The 17,225-nt window shown below is 46.7% G+C and overlaps 1 protein-coding gene across 1 annotated transcript in view; it reads right to left on the bottom strand.

The window, feature by feature from the left end:
* Positions 1-4,666: 4,666 nt before the first annotated feature.
* KIF1C (kinesin family member 1C) overlaps positions 4,667-17,225 on the bottom strand; it is an 85,728-nt gene continuing 73,169 nt past the window's right edge. The window contains exons 17-22 of the mRNA XM_089656884.1: positions 16,112-16,206; positions 15,947-16,030; positions 15,667-15,850; positions 13,868-13,940; positions 9,488-10,075; positions 4,667-7,471 (exon numbers count right to left, since the gene is read on the bottom strand). Coding sequence (XP_089513010.1) covers positions 6,770-7,471; positions 9,488-10,075; positions 13,868-13,940; positions 15,667-15,850; positions 15,947-16,030; positions 16,112-16,206 — 1,726 coding nt within the window. The 3' untranslated portion in view covers positions 4,667-6,769. The remainder of the gene's footprint in view (positions 7,472-9,487; positions 10,076-13,867; positions 13,941-15,666; positions 15,851-15,946; positions 16,031-16,111; positions 16,207-17,225) is intronic.

Below are 17,225 nucleotides of genomic sequence, written 5' to 3'. Positions count from 1 at the left end.
ATCAGCTTCCAGGTTTTACTGCAAAACCTTAATAGAACAAGCTGAAGTCAGAAGCTGATTGGTTACCACGCACAGCCGCACCAATCTCCCCCATCGCTTCCTTCTGTCTAAATGTCAAGAAACAGAACCCAACACTTGGCTCAGCAATGGGTGATTTATTTCCATACAGTTCAGGAAGACAGTCTTGGCTGATCATTGCACTCAGAACACAATATACAGCAGGGCACACACTGCCTTCCTCTCCGTATACAACGCTCTGATATCCCCTTTCCGCATTGTAGTGTATCAGTAACATGTTCAGCGGGTCCGGGGAGGGGTCAGACACCCCTAGTTTTGTACTGACCAATGGCAAACAGGAGCTGAAAGCGCACTCCCCCGAGGAGAGCACAAAGGATAAATAGGTTATTACACAAGTAACTCACGTCAGACAGTGCAAATCTACGCTGTGCCACATAATGCCAACGCCAAGAAAGCAAAGGATTCTGGGATCGCTGCTCATTGGAGCATCTTCAAAGCTTCATTATTTCGTTCCCACCAATACAGATGGTGAGACGCTGGCGAGAGATGGGCCCCCCCCCCTCCCAAGGGCCACAAGGTGAATTTGTACTCTTCATACAGGTCCAGAGTTACAGTCATAGATATCACGGCTGCTAGCTAAATTAGTGTCAGAGATAATATCAATTCATGAAATCATGGCAGTGGAGGCCCAAAAAAAGAAAATATGAAGAGTGCGCCAAGCATAAACCGCCAGCAGGGGGGCAGTACAGAGCCGGCGAGGCATTTAAACTTCATTGTGACAGTGCGACAATATTTTCTCACGCCAGAATCACATGTACACATAGATACACACAAACATATGTACATCTGTGCATACATATATATACCACTGGACTATATATACCTGTGTGTGTATATACATATATCTGTACAGTACGCTCCATCCAGAAGCTCTCTCTTCCTTCCAACATCCCGAGGCATACCTACACCACACACTCGTCTTTGGCACTCTTAGCCACATGGCCTACCTAACTTACAGTATGAGACTCCCTTTTCTGAGCCCACAATAATCTCTGCCTCCTAACACATGCCTGTACTCTCTAGACAGCTATAGAATCATTCCCACCCCGACCCTGGTATCAGAAAAAGCGGACAGCCCCCGGGCTGAATTTTGCATCACCCCCCCCTTCTCTTTCGCCTGGTCTCACTTTTATCACTTCCTCCAGTCTGATTTGAAATTTCAGTCATTGTCCATGGGATGATGGGGTTTTTATTTCAAGAATTTTAATTAAAAAAATAGGCTTGGCAGGTTAACCGCTTTTCCCACTATTTTCCCCTATAGCGGATATACTGCTACAGAGCAGCAGGGGTGCGCAAAATCACGTGTGTGTGTATGATATATATACACACACACACACACACACATACATACATACATACATATACACACACAACCTATATACACACAACCTATATATATATATATATATATATATATATATATATGTATGTATGTATATAGGGTGTGTGTGTGTGTGTGTGTGTGTGTGTGTGTGTGTGTGTGTGTGTGTGTGTGTGTATATATATATATATATACAGTCATGGCCGAAATTGTTGGCACCCTTGATATTTCTCCAGGAAATCATGTATTTCTCACGAAACGTATTGCATTAACACATGTTTTGCTATACACATGTTTATTCCCTTTGTGTGTATTGGGACAAAACAAAAAAAGGGAGGAAAGAAAGCAAATTCGACATAATGTCACACAAACCTCCAAAAATGGGCTGGACAAAAGTATTGGCACCCTTTCACAACTGCGGATAAATAAGAATGTTACAAGCATGTGATGCTCCTGTAAACTCACCTGGGGCAAGTAACAGGTGTGGGCAATATAGAAATCACACCTGAAAGCAGATAAAAAGGAGAGACGTTCACTTAACCTTTGCATTGTGTGTCTGTCTGTGCCACACTAAGCATGGACAACAGAAAGAGGAGACGAGAACTGTCTGAGGACCTGAGAACCAAAATTGTGGCAAAATATCAACAATCTCAAGGTTACAAGTCCATCTCCAGAGAACTAGATTTGCCTTTGTCCACAGTGCGCAACATTATCAAGAAGTTTGCAACCCATGGCACTGTAGCTAATCTCCCTGGTCGTGGACGGATGAGGAAAATTGATGAAAGATTGCAACGCAGAATAGTCCGGATGGTGGATAAGCAGCCCCAAACATGTTCCAAAGACATTCAAGCTGTCCTGCAGGCTCAGGGAGCATCAGTGTCAGCGCGAACTATCCGTCGACATTTAAATGAAATGAAACGCTATGGCAGGAGACCCAGGAGGACCCCACTGCTGACACAGAGACATAAAAAAGCAAGACTACAGTTTGCCAAAATGTACTTGAGTAAGCCAAAAGCCTTCTGGGAAAACGTCTTGTGGACAGATGAGACCAAGATAGAGCTTTTCGGTAAAGCACATCATTCTACTGTTTACCGAAAACGGAATGAGGCCTACAAAGAACAAAACACAGTACCTACGGTAAAATATGGTGGAGGTTCAATGATGTTTTGGGGTTGTTTTGCTGCCTCTGGCACTGGGTGCCTTGACTGTGTGCAAGGCATCATGAAATCTGAGGATTACCAAAGGATTTTGGGTCGCACTGTAGGGCCCAGTGTCAGAAAGCTGGGTTTGCGTCCAAGATCCTGGGTCTTCTAGCAGGACAATGACCCCAAACATACGTCAAAAAGCACTCAGAAATGGATGGCAAAGAAGCGCTGGAGAGTTCTGAAGTGGCCAGCAATGAGCCCAGATCTAAATCCCATTGAACACCTGTGGAGAGATCTTAAAATTGCTGTTGGGAAAAGGTGTCCTTCCAATAAGAGAGACCTGGAGCTGTTTGCAAAGGAAGAGTGGTCCAAAATTCCGGGTGAGAGGTGTCAGAAGCTTATTGATGGTTATAGGAAGCGACTGATTTCAGTTATGTTTTCCAAAGGGTGTGCAACCAAATATTAAGTTAAGGGTGCCAATACTTTTGTCCAGCCCATTTTTGGGGTTTTGTGTGACATTATGTCATATTTGCTTTTCTGCCTCTGTTTTATATTTGTTCCAATACATACAAAGGGAATAAACATGTGTATAGCAAAACATGTGTTAATGCAATACCTTTTTTGTGTGAAATACTTGATTTTCAGGAAAAATATCAAGGGTGCCAACAATTTCGGCCATGACTGTATATATATATATATATATATATATATATATATATATATACACACACACACACACACACACACACACACATATACACACATATACATATGTATTTACGTGATTTTGCATTTCCGGGTAGGGAGGCGCGCATGTTCACTGCCTCGGCTATCAGTCTCCAGGTCCCGGCCGGTGAATCTTGGCGGCACCCGGTGATCGCCGAGCATTACTGACGGAGGAAGAAGTGTACGTAAACAATACAGTTCTCTCCCAGCAGTTCCTGCATGCTCCTTACAGCGGAGCCATACAAAGCAGTGTGCTTACAGTTGAAAGCACTGACACAGCACGCAGTAAAACACACCCCGGGTAGGGGGCGCATGCGTTTACGGCCTCAGCTATCAGTCACCAAGTCCCGGCTGGTGAATCTCGCAGGCACCCGGTGATCGCCGAGCATTACCGACGGCGGGAGATAACTGTATGTAAACAATACAGTTCTCTCCGGCAGCTCCTGTACGCTGCTCTGTATAGCACAGCCATACAAAGCAGTGTGCTTACAGTTGAATGCACTGACACCGCACGCAGTAAAACACACACCGGGTAGGGGGCGCGTGCATTCGCAGCCTCGACTATCAGTCACCTGATTCTCGCCAGAACTCAGTGATCGAGGAGCATTACAGACGTAGGGAGAGAACGGTTTGTAAACAATACAGTTCTATCCCGGCTGCTCCTTCATGCTGCTTTGTATGGCTCTGTATAACAGAGCCATACAAAGCAGTGTGCTTAGTTGAAAGCACTGACACAGCACGCAGTAAAACACACACCGGATAGGGGGTCTGTGCGTTCGCGAACTCGGCTATCAGTCACCAGGTCCCGGCCGGTGAATGCCGCGTATTACCGACGGAGGGAGATAACTGTATGTAAACAATACAGATCTCTCCCGGCAGCTCCTGCACACTGCTTTGCATGGCTCTGTATAACAGAGCCATACAAAGCCATACAAAGCAGTGTGCTTACAGTTGAAAGCACTGACACAGCACGCAGTAAAACACACACTGGGTAGGGGGTGCCACGCGTGGCGACGGAAGGAGTGGGCATAGCGGCTGCCGGTCTTCCTGGTGAGCCCTTATTATGCAGGATTGATAGCCATATCTCATCGGCTGTAGGTTTTAAATTTTGCAGATCTCCCGCCCCGCACCACCATTTATGAGGGCTCTGCCATCTCACTTGCAGCCCAGGATAGCCATGGAAGGCATCAGCAGGTAGAGCAGAAGGAGATCTGTTTTCTGATCTTCCTTTGTGGAAGAAACAATCATTTAGTCACTCCAGGTTCAGAGCGGTCATTCCCCGGCTACTGTGGCTCCTAAAATATCTCCTATAGACAATTTTGGGTACAGACGTTTGCTGCCACTTCACGGGCACAGGCAATTTTAGGGCGTGACGTTTGGTATCCATTTACTCGACTTACAACTTCATCTTTTTTATTATACCAAAAATTGTGTGCGGTAAAATTAACCGGAGTATATTTTTACTGAAAATAGAACAGCTGCACTAATATTGTACGACATAACAAAATTGCAAGTGCCACCACTCTCATGTTTGGGGGGTTTTAACCAATCTTCAGGCCTAAAATTGGAACATATGTAGAAAACAGCCCTGACAGCAAAAGCTGAACTCCATCTTTTGTTCCACGTGCCAAGCTGGCCCAAATGAACTATGACCCTCATTAACATCTGAGGCCAGTGCATGTGCTGTATAAAAACTGTGTGTAGCAGAGGCCACTTACAGCACTGTGTTTTGGTCCAAGCTGAGCTTCCTCTGGGGTTGTGACATCATCAGCCTGCCTCTCTGACTCAGCCAATCAGAGGAAGCTTTGTATTCATTGATAGAATGCGTTGCTTTTCTCTAAATGGCTAAGCGCCGTTCTGGCAGACTCTATTGTGTTTTCAGGTCTGAGACAGGAAGGTCTCGGCACGGACCGGCACGCACTGCTGTACCCGGCACGGACCGGCACGCACTGCTGTGCCCGGCACGGACCGGCACGCAATGCTGTGCCCGGCACGGACCGGCACGCAATGCTGTGCCCGGCACGGACCGGCACGCAATGCTGTGCCCGGCACGGACCGGCACGCAATGCTGTGCCCAACACGGACCGGCACGCAATGCTGTGCCCAACACGGACCGGCACGCAATGCTGTGCCCAACACGGACCGGCACGCAATGCTGTGCCCAACACGGACCGGCACGCAATGCTGTGCCCAACACGGACCGGCACGCAATGCTGTGCCCAACACGGACCGGCACGCAACGCTGTACTTGGCACGGACCGGCACGCAACGCTGTACTTGGCACGGACCGGCACGCAACGCTGTACTTGGCACGGACCGGCACGCAACGCTGTACTTGGCACGGACCGGAACGCAACGCTGTACTTGGCACGGACCGGAACGCAACGCTGTACTTGGCACGGACCGGAACGCAACGCTGTACTTGGCACGGACCGGAACGCAACGCTGTACTTGGCACGGACCGGAACGCAACGCTGTACTTGGCACGGACCGGAACGCAACGCTGTACTTGGCACGGACCGGAACGCAACGCTGTACTTGGCACGGACCGGAACGCAACGCTGTACTTGGCACGGACCGGAACGCAACGCTGTACTTGGCACGGACCGGAACGCAACGCTGTACACACCCTCCGCCACATACAGCGGTCTCAGATCTTAGTGAAGGATAGTTAATTTGGGCCAGCTTGGCCCACACTAAGTAAAGTGAAACAAAAGATACATATGCTTCGAAATTGACTTAAAAAAAACCAAAAAAAAAAAACCAAGGGAGCCCAATTGTGTTACAGATACCTTAATTTCAGCCGGGGGGGGGGGGGGGGGACCACTGCCTGAAAACACAGCCAAGCATCCCATGGGCAATGCAAACCACAGCGTCACCACTTACCTGAAGCCCTTTGTAGTTATAAATACACATATATACACACACACAATGATAGATGGATATACACACAGAGAATCATTAACCCTTCACTCAGTGCAGAATGAGTTCTAACAGTCTCTTGTTACAGTATATTCCGACAGGGAGGGAAGACCCTGGCCTGGTGGGGGTACCAAGTATGGCTTCGGGGACCAGTGGGGTCTTTTCACTGCCCGGCATGGTACCCTCCCCCATAGACCATGGCTATCTTATAATGCCAACAACCCCCTCGTAGTGATGTGTTCCTTAATTAGCAGCTGCTGCAGGCTGATCAAAGACAACCGCCCTCTCATTCACGAAAAAAAAATAAAATAATAAAAGAATTCCACATAAAAAAAAAAAAATTTAAAAAAATTAAAACTTAAAACCAAAAACACTTCAAAAAGTTCAGAATAAAACCACGAGCCTTCACCTTCTGACCTTCCGAATTCACTGTGCGCAAGATTCTAAATTCAAAAATAACTTTCGTTCGTCTCTTTACGACCTTCTTGTCCGTTCTCGACATGACTTGTTCTTTTCTACCGCGTCCTCCGCTCACCTCCATGAGCCGGCTTACTGCGACGTTCTTATAACCATTTACTCAGACGGGGCTTTCCATGTCACACAAGTTGGGGGCGGAGTTTTGCCGTCGCATCCTGGGTGGGGCAGTGTAAGGGTGGTACTTGTAAGGACGCTCCGGCGGTGATGGGGGGTGGCGTTTTTGCTGACCACCTCCATCGCCCTCTCTGCTCTGCGGTCTTCTCGTGAATGGCTGACCGTCGTCGCCGCTCTGGCGATTGTTACGATAGTTGGGCCTCCTTCCTCTGTTTGACCCTCCGTCCAAGGAGTTTCGTCTTGGTCTCTGAAGGTCGCCATCTTCTTGGCGCCTCTGCGGGCGCTCGCTACGACTCTCTCCGTCGCCTTCCCCACCTCGTTTCTCCTCTGACCAGGGACTGTTTAGCTCTTCCACCACGTAGGTCGTGCCCGGTGCCCAGGAGAAGCGGTGCTGGGGGTTGCTCTTAAAGGGAAAGCGAAGTTTGCAGTCCAGTGGCGGGATAAATTTTCCTGTGCCGGGCGGGCGGCGGAGGGATCGTGTGATCTGCTGCTGCTGCAGGTTTTGGATGCGGCCTTGCTCCTGCTTAAGCCATCTCATCCTTCCCCGCCTGAAGGTCGAGTCATCTTCCATAAGGCGTGTAACATGGACAGCCTTGGGAGAGTTGCTGGGGGAATTCTGAAGACTCTCGGTAGACTCGCTGGAGCACCAGAAAGGCTGGTCTTCCAAGTAGTCATCTCCTGGATCATCCTGGAGGACAGAACAGTAGAAGAGGAGGTCATACATACAACGTGTACAGAGAACAACTCGTACGCAAAGTTGTGGCGAAGTCATACAATTCAAAGTATCCAGTCCTAGCACGTTCAAATGGTACGCTACATGTGGACCACTCACCTTCACACCTGTACGAGTCTGGTGGACATCCAATTCCAAAAACATGTCCATCAGCTCCATTAACCATAGTACTTATCTCCTAAAACATCCTCCACTCTTCTAGAAAGGTTTTCCACAACATTTTGGAGTAATTGGGTGTTTGTGCCTATTTTGGGGATAAGTTACGGATGTTGGATGGGAAGTCCTAGCTCACCGTCAGGGTTTCAATTCATCCCATAGGTATTCCATAAGGTTGAGGCCAAGGTTCTGGTGCAGGACACTTAGTTCCTCCACACCAGACTGGTTAAGCCATGGTTGTATGGAGCTGGCTGTGTGCACAGCCCAAAACTGTTACCACAAGGTTTTAAAGGTCTTTGTATGATGTACTATTAACAGTTTCCTTCACTGGAAACACCGAAACCCCATTATTCGAAGGGGGGACCCTCATACTTTTGGTCATATAGCAGTGTTCTTCTTAGGATTTTTTTATTTTTTTTTTTACAAATTAGCCGGGTGGCTACTCAGATCATCTCATACTTACTTCTCCCATAGGAAGACCCAGTGTTAAGAGGCCGAAGAAAGCAGTGACACCTCCCCCGTATCATGTGACAGTGCCCAAACCTACCAATTGGCCATCATGATCATGGGAGGAGGCGCCATTTTCCCCAAAGGAACTGGGAATGTTGCGTTAATTTTGAAAGAAGATGGAGCAGCAGGAGAACCATGAAGAGGTGGGATTCAGTGGGCTGGGGGGCAGTTTGGCAGCTTTACCCTAATGGGCAAGGAATCAACATCTTTTAGGCTGATTTCTGGACATGTTTTTGTTAAATTAAAACAAAATCAAATACATTTGACTCTGAATTTCTATAGGTCTTATGTAATTCACTGTGCAGCAATACTTAGACTGGGAGAGGATGGGAGCACCAAGAGCCAATCAGGTGTACCACAGATGCTGACAGGAGAAGAGAGCAGGGAGATGAGTAGCTATTGGTGCTCCTTTACATTCCAATCACAGGCTGGGTGCTAGGAAGAGACTTGGCTGTATTACTTGACTGCAGGCAGGCTCTGCTGTGTGGAAGCAGGACTGGATAGGCGTAAATACAAATCCTTTGGCCCCTTGTATGTATTTCATCTGTGTAGTTTATGCCTAGAGATTATCTTTTATTATGTACCATTTATAAATTTAGATGTTTAGAAAATATAGTAAAACACCACCAACAATAATACTATGAACAACAATAGTTCTAAAATACATTAAAAATAACAGTATAAAAAAAATATACAAGGAATAAAATAAATTAAAAATAGCAGCATAAATAAAAATAAAATAAAAGAAAAATCAGTATAAATAAAAATAAAATAATAAAAGTAATGTAATAAGAATAAAAAAAAAAAAGACAAAATAACAGTAATATTAAAAAATAGAAAATAAATGCAATAAGAATAAAAAAAAGACATAAAATAACAGTAATATTAAAAAATAGAAAATAAATGCTGCAATGGATAATATTTCAATATCTTAGAATTGTAATAAAAATGAATAACAGTATAAATAATAATAATAATAATAAAAGTAGTACAAAAAAAATGATAAAATTAACAAAAATAAAAGATAATGAAAGATAAATATTGTCATGGATAACATTTCAATATCTTAGAATAATAAAATAAATGAAAAATAGCGGTATAAATAAAAAGTTAAAATACAATAAGAATAAAAAATGATATAGATTAAATTAAAAAGACACAAAAATAAAGTAAATAAAATAAATATTAAAAATCGATAACATTTCAATATTTTAGATATTATATATATCTTTACCTTGAAAAAGTGAAACAGAAGTACAAAGAGGAAATAAAACAATAGCAACATACACGGAACTTCTCTCTCACCTGTGCCACTGGTATGACCCTCTCCATCTTCACCATGCGGTCTCGTAGAGCCCGGATCTCTTCGTCCTTCATGTTGTTTTGCATTTTCACCTCCTGCAAGATGTCGGTCAGTTTGTCGATGTGCGCCTTCAGATCCTGGACCCCGCCTTTGCTCCCAGAATCCTCCTCTCCCACCCCGACAGTATCCCAGACGTCCCGGGCCACGGCCTTCCAGCCATCCTTCTCCACGACATCCCTTTGGCCGTACGTCCTGCACAGCTCCTTCATCTTGATGACAGCCATGGCTTCGATCTCCTGTTTGCTGTGCTTGAAGTCGTTCAGCGCCACCTCATAGCAGATCTCCTTCACCGCCTGCATTTTCAGGTCCGCCAAGGTCAGGAATCGCGGGTCTTTGCCCAGACGCCGGCGTTGGGGGATCTGGTACACCCTGATGGGCTCCCGTTTCTTGCCGCTGCTTGGGAGCCCGCAGCGCCGTACGATGCTCTGCACTTTGCCTGGAGGGACTTTCTCCCGGAGGGAGGAGATGAGGCGCCAGCTCTCCTCGCAGGAACGCTTGTCAGAGTCGTCGCCGCTGTCCGAATCCCCGTACTGCTCAAAAAGAAAAAAAACATGAGCTACTGGCGTGCAACGATATCATGACATGGACTAAAAAACGAACAAAGCTTTTCCTGAACCATTGCAAACTGACGAATCGTAATTGTCCTGAGATGGAGACCTCCACAGAATCAGGAAGGAAATTCTCCATAGAACTGGCTTCCAATACCACCTTTATGCTGATGACACCCAGATCTATCTCTCCGCTCCCCAGGTCACCCCCTCAATCTCCTCACGTATCACAAATCTTCTAAGCGACATATCAGCATGGATGTCACACCACTACCTCCAAACTCAAACTTTCCAACACCGAGCTTGTAATATTTCCTCCCCCCGACCCCCCACTCATGGCTTTACCATTGAGATCAGCAGCACAACCATTGGTCCTTCCCCTCATGCCAGGGTGCTCAGTGTAATCCTAGACTCTGACCTCTCCTTCAGCCCACATCCAATCACTGGCTAAATCCTGACGCCTCGACCTCCAGAACATTTCCAGACTTCTCACCCTCCTGACTAATGGCACCACAAACCAACTAATCCATGCCTTGGTTATATCCCGCCTTGATTACTGCGAGTTCCTCCTCACTGGTCTACCGTTACACAGTCTATCCCCCCTTCAGTCTATTATGAATGCTGCTGCTAGACTCATCCACCTTACCAACCGATCAGCGACTGCTGCCCCTCTCTGCCAATCCCTTCACTGGCTTCCACTAACCCAACGTATGAAATTCAAAATACTAACCACAGCTTACAAAGCCATCCACAACACTGCCCCTAGCTACATCACCAACCTCATCCGCAGATATCGTCCAAATTGTCTCCACTCCTCCCAAGATATCTTCCTCTCTAGCTCTCTCATCACCTCCTCCCACGCTTGCCTTCAGGACTTCTCCAGAGCCTCTCCCATCCTCTGGAACTCCCTACCACATTATGTTTGGCCAGCCCCTACCCTGCCTGTCTTTAGGCGATATTTGAAAACGTACTTATTCAGGGATACCTACCTCTCCTCCACCTAAGACCTGCACTTGAGTCACCTCCGTCAGATCATCCCCCGCAGCTATCACCTTTTGTATCCCCTCCCCCTTCCTTTAGATTATTAATATTATAATACAGGATTTATATATTATTATTATTATACAGGATTTATATATTATTATTATTATACAGGATTTATGGCGCCAACAGTTTGCTCAGCACTTTACAATATAACAGGAGACAATACAGCAACAATACAGTTCAATAAAAGAGGGATAGGAGGGCCTGATCCTGGGAGCTTACAATCTAGGAATTGTAAGCTCCATGAGCCAGGCCCTCCTATTTCTTCTGTATTGAACTGTATTGTTGCTGTATTGTCTCCCATTATATTGTAAAGTGCTGAGCAAACTGTTGGCGCCATAAATCCTGTATAATAATAATAATATATAAATCCTGTATAATAATAATAATAGAAAAGGCGAATTACTGACTAAAATCAAGCGTTGCATTAAAATCTTCTGATAAAACCACCTTCTATTTTATTGTGGGAAGAATAGGTAAGTGATGGAATCCCTGCCAAGTTTTTACTACAGTTAGTGACTCCATTAGAGAGATTTGTCTCACTTCCTGTGAGGACAGGAAGTGATGGGATGTCTCTCCTGTGGGGACATTGGCTGCAAGAGAACTCTTTCGGGCGAAGTATAGAAGCTGTGCCAGGCTACTTTCACTGTCTGCGTCTTCCCGTCCCTGTAGAAAAACACTCCCCTGATCTTGTTCAGCTGTCTCAAATGAGGTGAAAATGGGATTTTTTTTTTTTTATCCTTTTCTCCGACTGCCAGATCTTTATGATTGATGATATCCATAAACCAGCAGGAACGGCTGGCCTCAACTGACATCAAGGATGGATATCTCCACTTTCCCATTTGCCACAACGATCAATGCTCTCAGGTTAGCAGTGGGGGACCTCCATTACCAGTTTGGGTCTGGGATCAGCGCTGCAAGTTTTCACCAAGGTTACGCGTTTCAAGTGAAGTGCCCTCTTCTTCAGGGCCCTTGGCTCTGAGAAGGAGGGTATGCCCCTTGAAACCAGTAAGCCAGATAGGATCCTGGTGGTGCCCTCCCAAGGTCTGGAGTGTGTTGAGTGGACTGAGCACCCCAGAAGTTCATGCTTGCTATGATATGCTGTGAGGGAAAAAAAGTTTTTCTTTGTTTCTATTATAAGATTTTGCAAACAGGTAATTTTTCTCTTTCACTGATGTGCGTTGATGAGGCTGCACTGATGAGGTGGGCACAGATAGGCAGCACTGATAGGCGGCACTGTTGAGCCGGCACTAAGTATGCTGCACTGATATGCAGCACTGATGGGCACACGGGTGGTACAGGTGGGCGGAACTGCTGGGCACTGATCATCAGGGCACTGATCTTCGGTGCCGAAGATCAGTGCCGATCACTTCTCTGACAATTGCCAGTTATCGGCAGTACTTTCCTTACGCTGTGACAGAAAGTGCAGGTTACCCGGTGGTCTGCTGTGTCATTGGACACAGGTGATCACTTGGTAAAAGGCCGCTGTGATTGGCCGTTTAGCATATCACGAGATCAGCTGTGTCTGTAGGACACAACAATCACTGACGCCTCTGGGTGATTGCCGCTGGGGTTGCGCAGCGGGCGTGTTCTGGAATGACATCCATGGACATAGTCCCAGAACTAGACAACCGCGCTGTAGCTCTCTGTCGTTTATAGCGCGGTAGGGAGGAAGTTAATAAATGATGCATGGGATGATGCACTAGGCTGGTGAACCCTCTTTTTGTTTGTTTAATTTTTTTTTTAAAAGCCACAATAGAGATCCTGCAGAAATCGCAGGAGATTCAGCACTGGAGCCAGCACCTTGGTGCAGACTAGCGGCACCGGAAACAGATTGAAGGACCACAAACTGGTAATAAAGGTCCCCCACTGCAGACCAGAAAAACAGTTGATGATTGCGGCACACGGAGATGTGAAGACCGACTGTGTTAGAAGATCCCCCGGGTTCAGGGACACCATCAGTCATAAAGATTTGCCAGTGTCCTCCAAAGATATGGAAGATAAATCTTCATGCCGTGGCCGTAGACAACGAAATGATTTCACAGAAGTATGGATTGTTTTCAAAGTTTTAGATAAACTTGCCCCCCTTTCCTCCTCCACACATACATACTTCCCTCCACCCGACAGCTGCTGTTTAGCTATTCGTTTACATTCAGTTCCGCAAGTCTTCCCGGGTCCAGGCCGCGCCGGCTCATTACAGCCCCGTAGATTTCAATGGAACGGATTTCGATGTCTCCAGCCTCATAGAAAGTCTATTGGGCACTAATGCACATGCGCAGCCAGGACAGTGATGAGTTGTGGTGCTGAATGTAAACAAAAAGTGGAACCACAGCCATGGAGGTAAGTATGCATCTGTGGAGGGGAGGGTGGATTAGGTTCTGTCAGTTAAAGTTGGCAAAAAAAAATTGCACCATATTTAAAAGTGCATTTATCCTTGAAATAAAATATCATGAAGGGAATTAGTCACAAAGCAAAGCAAAAACCTCAGTGTGTGAAGCCTCTGATGGAAGCTACCATGCTCTGACTCGAATACTGGTACAAGGAGAGTAAAAAAGAAAAATCTGGCTCAAGTGAAGTTATTCTTCTAGAACTATTCTGCAGCTCATGGGTTAGTAGAACCTCAGCAGCAATCTAAGGCCTTGCGCACAGGTAATATTGCTCTGCACAGGTCTCCACCAAAGCACAGTTCGGTAAAATGGTCCATGTTAATGGCAGTGGGTCCCATCTCACCAGTCTCTGCTGCTCCAGGGTAAGATCAGCCTCCTCTTTCTCCTTCTTATACTGGACCTCCAGATCCTGCAACCTGCAGAAACAGAAGAGGATCCATCAATAGCGAGCTCTCATGACCATTGCAGACCAGGAGCAATGCTCCTTTCACGGCAGCCCCCTGCCTACCTACTGCACTCCCCGTCCACAATAGTCTTCACATTTCACCATGCTGCTTCTTGTAATTCCATCACTTTCTGTACAGGAAACATTATCCTCGCTTTGTTTTAACCATGGGAGGTCTCTTTAACCACTTCCCGTCTGGCACATGTATATAAATGGCCAGACGGGAGCAGTGCAGGGTCGGGTGGCCATTTATAAACATCCTCCCTGCCCCCTGCTTGTGCACGCTCCCTGTGAGCGCGCAGCACAGCGATCCAGTGCCCACTGTGTCCGGAGGACACAGCGGAACACCGATTGTTGTACAGGAACGCTGTGTGAGGTCCCGATCATGTGATCACCGATTGGCCAATCAGGGATCACATGAAGAGTAGTAAGCAAGATGTCACTTCTGACATCATTGCTTACTACGTGTGAAATCTGTAAATGATCACAGAGGTCACATGGTACAGGGCTATTCACAACAGCCTTGTACCATGTGACAAGCTGTGACCAATCACAGCTCTCACAGTGTTTCTCAATGACTGCAAGAATGAACCAGAGAGAAGAAGAAATGATTACTTTTACAGCCTTTATGGGTGTAAAAGCAATCAATGTAAAAAAAAAAAAAAAAAAAAAAAAAAAAATCTTCATCACCCCCCACAAGTAGTATATAGTGTCACTATGGTTACATTGTACTGCTAGGGTGACAGTATGTAAAACAAATAATATAAAAAAAAAATCATCATAGAAAAATTATAATTTTTGGTTATAAACTAATTTGGGTTATTTATTTTTACTAAAAAGATAATTGACTACATTTTGGCCAAGATTTATGAAGAAAGATTATTTATTTGCAAAATTTTATAAGAAAAACACTTTTCTTCAAAATTTTTGGACTTTTTCATTTATATAGCAAAAAAAGAAATAAAAATCCCAGTGGTGAATAAATACCACCAAAAGTTTTATGTCTAAAAAAAAAAAAAAAAGAAAAAAAAAAAAAGGCAAAAAATTCATATGGATACAGTGTTGCATGACCGCGCAATTGTTATTCAAAGTGTGATAGCGCTGAAAGCTGAAAATTTACCTGGACAGGAAGGGGGTGAAAGTGTCCGGACCTGAACTGGTTAAAGATCAACTTTGGGAAAACATGAACCCCCCTCCCACTGGAGGCAGCTCCGTCTGAAATCTAGTGAATAAAGAGTACGGGCCGGGGACAGTAAAGCTGGGGAGGAAAACCCCAGATGATGATACTGGGCGTCCTTCAGCCAGGAAATGAGGTGGACTCTACCTGACTTTGTGAGGTAAGATATAATCAGTTGTGACCAGGGGAGGACTGACAACTCATGGGGCCCCCGGGCAACAGGGGATCATGGGGCCCCTGTGTCCTTGCCCAAACTCAAAAAAGCCTATGAAAAAGGTACCAGGGGCATCTCATGGGGCCCCCTACTGACCTCGAGCCCAAGTTTCCAAATGGTCAGTCCGCCCCTGGTTGTGACAAATAACCATCATTGACAACGCTTCATCCAGTTCTGAGTCTCTCTAATCTTGACAGAAGTAAAGACAGTCCCAAGCCGGGCAGCATTTCAGGTCACAGAAGCCAACCTCTACTTTTGGCGGATGTCTACCAATGTGGTTTCGATATGAAAAAAAAAAAATCTCACCGTTTCTCCATCTCCAGTTTGATGTCGATCCCTTGTTGTTCTAGAAGTTCTCGCTGGGCAAAGTTCCAATCGACGGGTTCGTTCTGATTTTCTATCGCTGCGTTACTTCTCTCCCTCTCCAGGCGCGCCTGCTCCGGGTGGTTAAAACGAAAGACGTGGTTCTTCCCCATCACTATCCTGTTTCCTGCGGGCCAGACAGAAAGACTAGGTGTCACCCCCCACCAGGGCACGGGCCAGCTTTGCCAGAGTCACCCTACGGCAGCTCTTCCAAGTCACTCACCTGATTTTAATACCATGGATTGGGTCACCTGCTTTCCATTGACGTAAGTGTCGGCCCCCTCGCAAGACTTCAGGGTGACAATGACTGCGGAGAGATGGAATAGGGGGGTGAGACTGGTAACACAGAGGAGAATATGTAAAGGACACATCAGTCCGTTGTACGCACCTTCTCCATTATCATTGGTGGTACAGTGAAATAGGCAGTGCTGCTCCTTGATGAACTGGCCACTCAGCTTGATGTCAACATCTACCCGACCCACCCTGTGGGAGAAGGCAAAGTATGATTGATGGGGAGGAGGAACGTTGGGGCAGACAGAAAAACAGACAGAAAAAAAGAAGGGAGGGGAAGAGAGAGGGGAAGAGAGAGGGGAAGAGAGAGGGGAAGAGAGAGGGGAAGAGAGAGGGGAAGAGAGAGGGGAAGAGAGAGGGGAAGAGAGAGGGGAAGAGAGAGGGGAAGAGAGAGGGGAAGAGAGAGGGGAAGAGAGAGGGGAAGAGAGAGGGGAAGAGAAAAGAGGACAGGGAAGAGAGAGGAGAGGGCGGGGAAGAGAGAGGAGAGGGCGGGGAAGAGAGAGGAGAGGGCGGGGAAGAGAGAGGAGAGGGCGGGGAAGAGAGAGGAGAGGACGGGGAAGAGAGAGGAGAGGACGGGGAAGAGAGAGGAGAGGACGGGGAAGAGAGAGGAGAGGGCGGGGAAGAGAGAGGAGAGGGCGGGGAAGAGAGAGGAGAGGGCGGGGAAGAGAGAGGAGAGGGCGGGGAAGAGAGAGGAGAGGGCGGGGAAGAGAGAGGAGAGGACGGGGAAGAGAGAGGAGAGGACGGGGAAGAGAGAGGAGAGGACGGGGAAGAGAGAGGAGAGGGCGGGGAAGAGAGAGGAGAGGGCGGGGAAGAGAGAGGAGAGGGCGGGGAAGAAAGAGGAGAGGACGGGGAAGAGAGAGGAGAGGGCGGGGAAGAGAGAGGAGAGGGCGGGGAAGAGAAAGGAGAGGGCGGGGAAGAGAGAGGAGAGGACGGGGAAGAGAGAGGAGAGGACGGGGAAGAGAGAGGAGAGGGCGGGGAAGAGAGAGGAGAGGACGGGGAAGAGAAAAGAAAAGAGAGGACGGGGAAGAGAAAAGAAAAGAGAGGACGGGGAAGAGAAAAGAAAAAGAGGACGGGGAAGAGAAAAGAAAAGAGAGGACGGGGAAGAGAAAAGAAAAGAGAGGACGGGGAAGAGAAAAGAAAAGAGAGGACGGGGAAGAGAAAAGAAAAGAGAGGACGGGGAAGAGAAAAGAAAAGAGAGGACGGGGAAGAGA

This window comes from Staurois parvus, unplaced genomic scaffold (genome assembly GCF_062004578.1).
Source record: "Staurois parvus isolate SC_StPar_1 unplaced genomic scaffold, SC_StPar_1.0 ptg000947l, whole genome shotgun sequence".
Classification (NCBI taxonomy): Eukaryota; Metazoa; Chordata; class Amphibia; order Anura; family Ranidae; genus Staurois; species Staurois parvus.
Note: the sequence above shows the minus strand (reverse complement) of the source record. Positions and strands in the feature narration are given on the sequence as shown.